The sequence below is a fragment of the Gallinula chloropus genome (assembly GCF_964237585.1).
Source record: "Gallinula chloropus genome assembly, chromosome: 14".
In the NCBI taxonomy this organism is placed as follows: Eukaryota; Metazoa; Chordata; class Aves; order Gruiformes; family Rallidae; genus Gallinula; species Gallinula chloropus.
This window is the reverse complement of record NC_140099.1, coordinates 16,006,121-16,016,855: the sequence shown is the minus strand read 5'-3', so window position 1 is coordinate 16,016,855 and position 10,735 is coordinate 16,006,121. Positions and strand designations below refer to the sequence as shown.

The following is a 10,735-nucleotide window of genomic DNA, read 5'->3' as shown; positions in this document are numbered from 1 at the left end:
AAATCACGTGTACAACAGTGGAAGTTACTTCCTACACACTTCTGCAGTGTGCCAAGCAGGATGTGTGTTGCAGAGTAGAAATCTGGCTCCTACCCCACCCGCTTTGGTTGGAGGGGAAGAATTCACTTCCAGACTGCACTGCAGGACTCCAAGCACATGGAGCCTGCATTTGTCTGAGTGCCTGCAGCACAGCCCACAGGCCACCTCCAGTGCCTCAACAGTATGTACCTCTGGCCCTGAGGCCCGCGGGCTGTAGAACCTCCTACCCTGCTGGCTCCTCCACAGGCACTGAGGGGACTGAAGGAAGGACGCTCAGCGCCTGCACCATACCCCCTCTGGGAAAAACTAACAGGTACTTCACCCAAACAGGTTTAGATCTTGACACTACAAATACTTAGGAGTGTAGACCTTGTTCTCGTGCAGGCACAAGAGCCAGAGCTGTGGCTCTATGTTACTTAAGGTGGCAGGTTTTTCATTTAAGGCACTGAGGTTACCCAAAAGTGAATTTTGGCCTATTTAGTCAGCCCCCAAAGAGAGATTATGAACAGCAGCAGCAAGTATACTGTGAAAGACTAGCAGATGCCTACCAAGGAGAGAGGAGAGGGGAACCTGTGCTGCAGTGTGGCAGCAGTGTGGTGTGGGTCACAGAGACAAGTGCTAGCAGAGCTCTAGCACATTTTCTTGGACATACGTCTGCCTCAGGCAGAGACAGAGTTAACTGTAAACAGCAGGTCTCTGTCACCAAGGGAGTTCCATTCCAGTACAGGTTTTATTGGGAAATTAAGTGTTACACTGACTGAAAAAACACAACCCCCCAGTATTTAACCTTTTCAAGAAAGAAAATCAGCCAGAACGTCTGTTTTTACACAAAACTGTCATCAACACCGAGTTCAATGGTCCCTGCAGAGACCGGCAACTTAAAGATACAGTCCCTCAGGGGTTCCCTCCTGCTTCTTATACAGAACATTCTCTTTGGACTTTTTGAAGTCTTCATTTGTTACTTTCATTCTCCGTTCCCTCAAAGCCATCAAGCCAGCTTCTGTACAAATGGCCTGCAACAGAGAAGGCAAGAGGAAGTTACTGTCTGCACGGTCCCTTCAGGCTGCACCTCACGCTGCCCCGACTGACACCACACAAGTGAGAAGTGCCCAGCTGAGCACCGCCCAGCCCTTCACTCAGCCCCTGCCCCAGCGGGACAGGGAGGACAATCAGAAGGAACAGGTAGAACTTGGGGGTTGGGATAAGAACAGCAAGGGGAGGGAGAGGGAAATACATCACCATCCTCATCTACCCAGAGCCCAATGCCCCCCAGCTTGCCCCTCAGCAGCGACCCCTTCTACCCAGACAGCCTTATACACTGAACATGACATCATCTTGACATCATACAGCCTGAAACACATTGGTGGCTAGTTTGGGTCAGCTATCCTGGCTGTGTCCCCTCTCAGCTTCCTGTGAAGATTAGCTCTCTGCCAGCCAAAAACCAGCACAAAGTGTTAACAGGATTTACACCGTTAAGCCTGGTACCGCTCAGTAGCGCTGACACATGTAAAGCTCTCTGGACAGAGCCAGGTGAGCTGGTCCTTCTGTGGTCAGAGTAACAGAATCACTACGTTGGAAAAGACCTTTGAGATCATCGAGTCCAACCATACCTATCCTGTCCTAAACCATATTCCTAAGTACCTCATCTACCTGGCTTTTAAATACATCCAGGGATGTATCAGCACCTCCATGCCAGAGCCAGTTGCCCAACAACTGTATTTACCTCCTGCAAGGAACAGGTGCCTCCGGCGCTCTAACAGCAGACTGCGTCACCCTTCTGCAAGGAGGGGATAAGGTAACATCATGGCTGGTTGAGCTATTTAGCTCGGTCACTCCAGCAAGGGCTCCAGCTACTATGGAAAAGCAGACTCTGTACCTGAAGCTTCCTAGTAGACTAGGAAGTCGCATTTTTATCTGCTTCCAACTGTCCCTAAAGCATGGCTTGCCCTGCACTACCTTAAGTAACTTGTGCAAAGATGCCTTTGCACAAGATTCCATGGAGACTGAGGGGTGACCTCATCAATGTCTACAGATAGGTAAAGGGTGAGTGTCGGGAGGATGGGGCCAGGCTCTTCTCAGTGGCGTTCCATCATAGGACAAGGGACAATGGGTGCAAGCTGGAGCACAGGGACAGGCTGCCCAGAGAGGCTGCGGAGTCTCCTTCTCTGGAAACACTCAAAACCCACATGGATGTGCTCCTGTGTGACCCCATCTAGGTGACCCTGCTCTGGCAGGGAGGTTAGACTAGATGGTCTTTCAAGGTCCCTTCCAATCCCTCCCAAACATTCTGTGATTCTGCTTCCAATTTCCACTTTGCTACTTTTAACATTTCACATTCAGATAACATAGGGACGTACCCTTACCAACACCAGCTACCTCCAAATACAAGCCTGATAAATTGCCCACTTGTGAAGCGGAGTAAATAGCAATCAAAAGGTATTTTAAAACCATCCAACTGTTCTCAGTGATGTAACCACAGGTAATTATAGAACAATTTCAACAGACATTTTTTTTGGATGCAGTAGAAGTGAGATGTGATTTGAGTTTTGAAGCATAAACAATGGTGATGTACACTCACCTTAATATCTGCACCGCTGAGATCATCCTTTGCCATGATCAGCTCATCCAGGGTCACATCATCTGCCAGTGTCATCCTACTTGTGTGAATCTGAAAGATTCTTTTCTTGGTCTTCTCATCAGGTAGAGGGAACTCTATTTTCCTGTCAATGCGACCTGTGCAAAAGGAAAGTCCAGCCTTAGTTGCTTTGAAGCAGCTACTGGAACAGCGCAGGAAGAACATCTCGAGGTCAGCCTGATGGCAACTGTTTCTTCACACCACAATCACATATTAGTGCAGAAAGTGAGATCAGAGCACTGGCAATGAACGTGGAGCTACTGGTGCTGAAAGAGTCTCTGTGACTGCAGGTAAGAGACACCTCACCTGGGCAACATGAAAAACCTTCCCCGAGTCACATATAACCACTCTCAATGTGTAACAGCACAGAAGAGTATTAATCAAACACTGCTGCTCTTCTAATAAATTCTGTTCTACTGAGATTATATTTAGCTCTGAAAGTTAGTTTTCTGCCACATACACACACACAGAATACATCGCTGTGGTAACCTGAAGAATTCTTCCTCCCTGTATATTCCCCTATATAACCAACCTCCTAAAAATCCTACCCACCCCCACAACTCCAAATGAACTGAAGGAGGAAAGTTTTGCATAAGACCTTCTGTTACAAGTCCCTACCAGATGTTTCCTTGATGTCAGTAGGGACTTCGGATGTTCTGGTACTCACTGTTCCAACCAATGAGCAATCATTATTTCCCATCTCCAGATCATTCCTGGTTTTCTTGAGTTTTGCAGTATCTTTTCTAAGAGTTGATGTCAGCCCACAGCCACTCCAGCCCACCAGGCACAAGGGTAAAGCAGTCTACAGAGGGCCCAGGTTGCTTGAGCAATGGTTATAATTTAAATACCCAATAGGTGTAGAAAGTCTCCTTCAAACTGTAGATCATCCTAGCTCGTCGTTCTACACTGGCACAGTAGTATCTCCTCTGTACTCTAACAGCACTGGTTTTGATTGGGAGTGTGTAAGGCTAAGATGGTGACAAAACCAGTGTGCAAACCCCTCACAGCAGCTCCATAGTGTGGGGTATTTCTTTCTCTAAACTCCTGGGGTCTGTGCAGCCTAGTGACTGTTCAGAATAGTTCTCTGACAACTCCATCTTGAGTTACCTTTGCTCTCTATCTTACCTCTACTATGTTAGAAGGACTATTCTTACAGTCTCTCCAACACTTGGGATTTACCGAAGGACACTAACAGGAGGCTGAGCTTATGCCTCTGATCTCCGTGCTGCTGTAAAATCACACGTTAGACAGACCCCCGCTATGTTTCAGTACATTTTAGTGGCCATTTAACAATACTCCTTGTGCCTGTTCAAGCTCTTGGCTCAATGTGTAACATGTCAAAATAAGGTGTTACTTCTCCCTCACTCATCCCCCAGACGGCAGCGGTCTGCCAGGTCGGTAGGGAAGCAGACTGCTTTCCTGGCAGCAGAATTCAGGCTCTGGAGTTCACACCCTGCCTTCCTTGCTGTGCAGTTGCTGCACTACAGCTTGCCTTCACACTTAGAATAGCTGGGCCACCTTAATACAAAGGAGTAACACTCAAATTGTTTATGTAAGAGGGATTAACACCTTTCTGCTCTTCCCTAGTTTTTTCTCCAACGTGGAGGTTTGTGGATGGCTTCTCATTTTAACAGATACACCATCACAGATGAGATGGTGAACAAAGACAAGTCAGTAACTTCCCTTCTTTTTCCCAGCCCCAGCTCGATGAGCTACAACAAGTCCTTTCGCAGGAAGAGCAGCCTAAGAGACTCCCAGCTGTGTGTGCTTACCTGGCCTAATTAAAGCTGGGTCCAGTGTCTCTATTCTGTTTGTAGCCATGATAACTTTAACATCCCCCCGGGAGTCAAACCCATCCAGCTGGTTCAGCAGCTCCAGCATTGTACGCTGGATCTCTCTCTCCCCACCGGAATTCGAGTCATACCTGTAGGAAAGCAATACAGTCAGAAGGAGCACTGTGCACCTTTAAGAACATACTTAACTCCCACAAATGTGTAAACAATCAGGTGAGGTGTTTTATGGCATTATTTTTTTTCCCAAACACCCATAGCATGTTTTTTAAACTCAGTGCTTGCCCACAGGAAACAAAAAGCAAGGTTTCAGAATCACACTGGCTGGGGCACTAGGTAAACAAAGACACTGAACCAGTCTTGTAACTGGGGAAAGTAACAGCCGTCACATGAATGAGATCTGTCCTTTTCCTGTGGCTTTTATGGGTTTGGAAGTCTTCCTCCCCACAACAAAATTAACATAAAAAAGGAAGCAATCCTAATTGTAAAAGCAAATCCATCCACTTCATAAAAAATACACCTCTTTGCTCGCTTCTCCTGTCAGAGCTCCTCCTTATGCAGGCAGTGGTAACCGTATGCCCTTACCCTCATGAAGGTGGATGCTGGTTTAACTCTGCTCTCCTGAAACATGGGTACCAGCAGCTGTACTTCACTGCTTTGCAGCTCAGCTATTTCATTTTGCCAATGAAATACTAGAGTAGATAATCCATCTCCAACAGCTCACCCAAGCTTACGAACAGTTTGAAGCAACGTAGTATATAGGAAGAATTCTGTGTGTTACATACTTCACTGCCAGTCCAATCCTTTCTACATATACTGAAATATGTGGCACAGAAGCTGCCTTACATGGAGCTTCAGGCTAGCAGCTGTAGTAAATTTAAGAAGATGCTCACACATATTTATAAAGCTTTAAAGACTATTTCTACTGGACAGTTCCAACAAGCCCAAGGAATTTTCAAAGTAATATACCTCAGATACAGGCTGACCAACAGTTTATAGTGTGGCACAAACCATGCTACAGAGTATGTCACAGAATATTATATGGTAAGGTACACCAAGAACTTAAGTATTTGGTCACCTATCTGGAGAGACAAACAACAACAGAGGCATTCTGCATTAAGCACGCTGCTTTACCGTTGAATCACTAAAGCACATCACTGCCTGTTTGGGTCGGCACTTGGAGGTTGCCATACACACTTGCACAGCCTCTCCTTCTGTATAAGACAGTCTATCATAGAGACGCTACCAGCAGGAAGAGAACAGAGGTTTAAGTTTCCAGTCACAGCTATTTCACAGAAAAAAGCTGTGATATATTTTAGTTTCAAGTAAGTTATTTTCAAGTTTTACTTGTTGAAATGCTACCACCAAGAAAAGCGTTACGAAAACAGTCACAGAGCTAACAAACTGAGCATGGCTTTGGCTGTAACAGGTGTGTCTCTAGCAAACCTTCCACTGTCCCTGGCAGTACTTGTGCACACAGCAGGAGCTGGAAAGCTGTACCTCTTTGTGCCGATGGCATCGATTTCATCGATGAAGACGATTGACGGAGCGTGCTCCTCGGCCACACGGAACAGTTCGCGCACGAGCTTCGGCCCGTCACCCAGGTACTTCTGTATGAGTTCTGAACCAACCACCCTCAGGAAGGTGGCAGAGGTTTGGTTTGCCACTGCTTTGGCTAGCAGAGTTTTACCTGTTTTCAGTCAGAAAGAAACGCTGTCGTTAGTTGGGGGGTGGGAGAGGGAGCGCTCTCCCAAAGCCTGGGCAGTGCTGGAACGCTGAGCGAGCCCGGTAGCTCAGCACGGCTGCAGGTGCACTGCACTGCAAGGTACCTGTGCCAGGAGGGCCGTACAGGATGACTCCTTTGGGTGGCTTTATACCCATCTCTTCATAATATTCAGGATGGGTGAGAGGAAGCTCCACGGACTCCTGCAGCACAGAACAAAGCAGAGTTTTGGTAAGAGTGAGCGCTCTCTGCAGAAGCTCGTCAGCATTAATGAAAGGAACACAGGCAGAGAGAACTTCACTGACTTCCAGACAGACCTTGAAAAGGATGTCTGGCTCACCTCCAGTTCCAAGGCAAACTGCTCCATCTGAACAAGTCTTTCTGTTGCTTCCACTTGACATGTGGAAGAGGAGCAGTGAGTGTTCCCTCTCCCTCCAAGCTAAATGTATCATGCTGAGTTTAGACCCCAGGAGTTCCTGACTCCCAAACACTCATGGAGGACCTTGGGGTGGGGAGGCCCTTTATGAAAGGCTGCCCCCTTCCACCAGGAGCTACCAGATACTACAGACCAGTGTTTTAAGAGCATTTGTGATTCTGTGCTTTGATAGAGCTGGTAGCAAACAGATAAAAATAAACCACCAAAACCCAAAGCCAACCAAACATAAAAACACCCCAGCCAAACAATAAACAAATGCAAGCACAAAACAAGCCCCAACTCCCCCTACCCACTAAATCCTTAGACTGCATGGCATCAGACACTCAAAACAACACTTTAATTTCCATCTCACAATAACTGGTAACTTTACACATTGCAAACAGTAAGTTACTGCAGAGACTGTTTGAGCTCAGGGCTCTACAGGTCCCACAGCAACTGTGAAAGGTTTCTGTGTGTACAGCTGAGAACGGGCACGCTGCCCACTTGGGAGACTCAGGTCCATGAGCCTGCCTAGCAAAATCAGATGGAGAAATGCACTACAGCAAGGTACCAAAGAACACTATACCAACACCAGTGGGCCCTGATGGAGCTCTGAGCACAGCTATTCCTAGCTTAATTAAATTAGAAATTAAATTAGAACTGAATACCTTGATTTCTTGAATCTGGTTGTCAAGGCCACCAATGTCAGCATACGTTTCTTGAGGAGCTTTCTCCACTTTCATCACAGTAACTAAAGGGTCTGTGTCATCCATCAGGACTCCTATCACAGCGTGAACCTGATACAAAATTAAGAGTTGTCAGAAAAAGCAAGCAGCATTAGCAGCACAAGCTCAAGCCTAAACCCTGCGCCCAACTACTCAGGTGTGGGAAGTAAGTTACATTAGTTCTCAGGCCCTGTGATCCACAGGGAAAAAAAGGGTCAGTTAACAACAGTGCAAGGACTTGTGGTGCCTTGTTTTATAAGCCCAGCTGACCTTATGGTTTAGCAGAACAGAGCAGCCTGGCTCCAGCAGATCCTTATCCACAAAGGACAGAATACTGACGTAGTGCTCCGATCCTACGGAGGTGGACACGATGGCATGGTTGTCATCAATGATCTCCTCCAAAGTACCCACAGACATTGGTGTTCCCCTGAGATCATCCACCTTTGATCTTTCCTCCTGTTGTCAAGAAGAATCCAAGAAACCATTCAAGAACACAGGCAGAAACATTCTAGTACAGGGCTGGCTTGACAGTTCACAGCAAAAGCAGCAGAGCTGGTGTCTCTGCTACTGTTGTGCTGCTGCCCCCAAGGGCACAGGCCAGTAACATCACCCATGGCTGTTTCAGTCCTGACCTGTGGACAGGAGTGTACAGATGTGCACAGCTGGGATACTGTTTCTTTCTCTATCAGTGGATACCCAGGAGCTGCACTTTGACAGACCACTAAGAAGCAGAAAGAACCACTGTGGCCTCCAGATCTGAAGTAACTCATGCTTGGGCCAAAACATTGGCCTACTAGGGGGGAAAAATAAGTCCTCCGCATTTTGGACAGTAGATGTAATGAAAAAGTGTCACATGCATGATGTTTGTATTGACATACACACCCATGGCCCTTCATTTCCATGGATTTCACATGAAGTGGTCTACATTACAGCTCTTATTGCAGCATTAGAAGTAACAGCTCACTCAAACCTCACCTCTTGTTTTTCCTCCAACGGTTTCATTTGTTCCTGATTTCTGATAAACTCTTCCTCCATTAAGAGATAATCTTTAATTCTCTCCAACTTCAACAATTTGAGCCTGCACTGTGTGTGAGGAGTCACTGTAATCAAAGTGGAATCACAACATTTTAGGCCAAGTTTGACATGGTACCAACTGCTCACTTCACTGCCACACTCCATCCGTTATCAGAATCAGCTTTACTCTCTGGCAGCTGCCACTGCTGTACTCACCCCACTGTCAGTCTGGGCAAAACAAAAACAAAAGTAAAGATCATGTTTCCCCTGCATTTCCCCTCATATCAATTTCTCTCCATCCAGGAATCTATGGGCTACAATGTACATGATGGTAATCTTATTTTGTTCTTGTGTTAATTAGAAATGAAATGACATTTGGCATTTCTCTTCAATCATTTGTGACCTACAGACAACCAGGTGTAGTGGGGAGGATGAGGATGGCTCCGTGCTTCTCAAAGAGCAGACAGCCCACAGGCAGAATGCTTACCCAGGGGGAGTTTGCTGGCAGCATCTGGTCCCTTTGTTTTCTTCTTCTTTTTCCCCACTCTGGTTGGAACTGGGGGTTCATATTTCTTTTTCTTATCCTTGTATCCATAAAGAGAATTCCATGAAAAAAATATTTTTAGAAAATCACAACATTAGCAATGAAAAAATGCACACAGATGTCAGGTGCACAGACTGACAGCTCTCAACCTGAATGGCTACATAACAGAAGTCTCCTTTATGATCTATAACAAGACTGATTTTATTCTTATTTTTAACAAAGTTCAAACATTTCCTCCCCTGCTTAATTTACTTTACAGTTTCCAGTGACTACAGACCAGAGAAGGATAAAGCATCAAGTCACAAATACAACTCACACATGAAAAGATGCAGAAAATACTGAGTCTGAACATCTCTGGAGCACTTTAACCAAGAGGCAACATGGTTTCAGTCTGCCAGCTCAGGCATAGCTTGCCACTTATGCTACAGCTCTGTCTCCAGAGGAAACAGAAAGGGCTTCTAATGGTCCACAACATGAACGCAGACCTCACACAGCTGACAGTATGATGTTGCTTTCAAGACAAAGCCAGTTGGTTAAATGTCAGCTTGAAGGCAACTAGCCTTTCCTAATCCAGACCTGTAGCTCTATTCTTTTTAACAATAACTTACTGTGGTCAACTTCAGTTCTCCTACACAATTAAGCTCCCTTCCCTATTTCTGAACAGCCACCTCTTTTCTCCAAGACACACCCAGCAGAGATGGGCCATTTCAGCAAAACAAGCCAGAGCAGGATTTTATGCAGTTCCAAGTACAAAACCAAGCAAAGAACTGTAAATTAAGCTTACTGCAGCCAGCCTCTGCAGTGGCACACACAGGGGCTTGTACCCGTCCTGTAAGTAAACCCATCTGCTTCCTTTTCAGTTACCTTGTCATCCTTCTTGCCGCCGCCAGGGCCATGGCCGCCGCTCTGGCTTTGACCCTACGTTAAAAGAGAAACAAAACCTAAAGCAACAACCAGACGTAAAGCCCACGGAGCCTACTGACAGCTCCACGCAAAGAGCTGCCGCGGAGAGATTTCTCCCACTTGAACAAAGCGTTGCCACACGCTGAGGGGCAGCGCTCAGCGCCTAAACCGCGGCCTCAAGAGGCCAGAAGGGCCCCGTTCCCTGGCGTACGGTACCGAGCGACAGGCAGCACGCTAAGCTCCCCCTTACGCTCCTCTCAGACGCCTGAGCGGCCCGTTCCCCTTCCCCACAGTGCTGCTGCCGGCACAGACCGGCCCCCACCCGCCGGCAGGAAGGCCCGAGCTCCGGGGGCGCTGCCCTGGCCCACAGGGGCGCCGCTGAACCCCCGCTACCAACCCGCTGCGCTCTCACAGCGGCGAGGCGAGCCTCCCGCGGCAACCCAACCCTGCCCGGCCTCACAGCAACCGGCCGCGGCCCGGGCTGCCCAGGCCCCGGACAAGACGCTGTCTCACCATCCTGCCTCAGCGCCCGCCGCAGCGGAAATCCGTCGCGAGTGGATGGCGTCAGGGCCGAACGCGAAAGGCGTCGTGGGGCGGGGGAAAGGGTTGGGCGGGGCGAAGCCGTGGGTCACGTAACGGCCGCCCGCCTCACAGGGCGGTTGCTCGGTGTTTGCCTGTGGCCCCAGCGGGGAGGGCGGGAGAGGGGCCGGTCGCCCGTACGGCGGGGAGGAGGGCGGGAGAGCGGTCGAACGACCGCTCTCCCGCCCTCCTCCCCGCCGTACGGGCCAGTCGTAGCCCACGCCGGGCTCGGATGCGGGTGTCACGCCGACAGCGAGCAGCAGAGGGCCCCGTGCCCCCGCAGCTGAGCCGGAGCGGGACCCGCAGCCTCTCGGCGTGCGCCGTCCCGTGTTTTTTGATGTTTGCCTTGAAAAAAAAGCCCGTAATGC

At 48.2% G+C, this 10,735-nt stretch overlaps 1 protein-coding gene across 2 annotated transcripts; it reads right to left on the bottom strand.

Annotated features, from left to right (window-relative positions):
- Window positions 1-750: 750 nt before the first annotated feature.
- Window positions 751-10,335, bottom strand: PSMC1 (proteasome 26S subunit, ATPase 1). 2 transcript variants are annotated; one of them, XM_084270594.1, is made up of 11 exons: window positions 10,302-10,335; window positions 9,750-9,803; window positions 8,829-8,925; window positions 8,303-8,427; window positions 7,598-7,783; window positions 7,271-7,399; window positions 6,294-6,390; window positions 5,965-6,154; window positions 4,447-4,598; window positions 2,618-2,772; window positions 751-1,052 (listed from the first exon to the last, which is right to left on the bottom strand). In XM_084270594.1, exons 1-11 carry the CDS (start codon window positions 10,302-10,304, stop codon window positions 918-920), a joined length of 1,323 nt encoding a protein of 440 aa, XP_084126720.1. In that variant the 5' UTR covers window positions 10,305-10,335; the 3' UTR covers window positions 751-917. The 2 variants fall into 2 exon arrangements, with proteins under 2 accessions (XP_084126720.1, XP_084126721.1); XM_084270595.1 differs by lacking the exon at window positions 10,302-10,335 and adding an exon at window positions 10,186-10,262.
- Window positions 10,336-10,735: the final 400 nt, after the last annotated feature.

What these genes read in the sequence shown, in the direction of transcription:
- PSMC1 (XM_084270594.1), bottom strand. An exon ending in GCGGCAAGAAGGATGACAAG is followed by an intron (nt 8,926 to 9,749) that starts GTAACTGAAAAG and finishes TATGGATACAAG; the next exon opens with GATAAGAAAAAGAAATATGA. An exon ending in CGTTGGAGGAAAAACAAGAG is followed by an intron (nt 7,784 to 8,302) that starts GTGAGGTTTGAG and finishes TCTTGACAACAG; the next exon opens with GAGGAAAGATCAAAGGTGGA.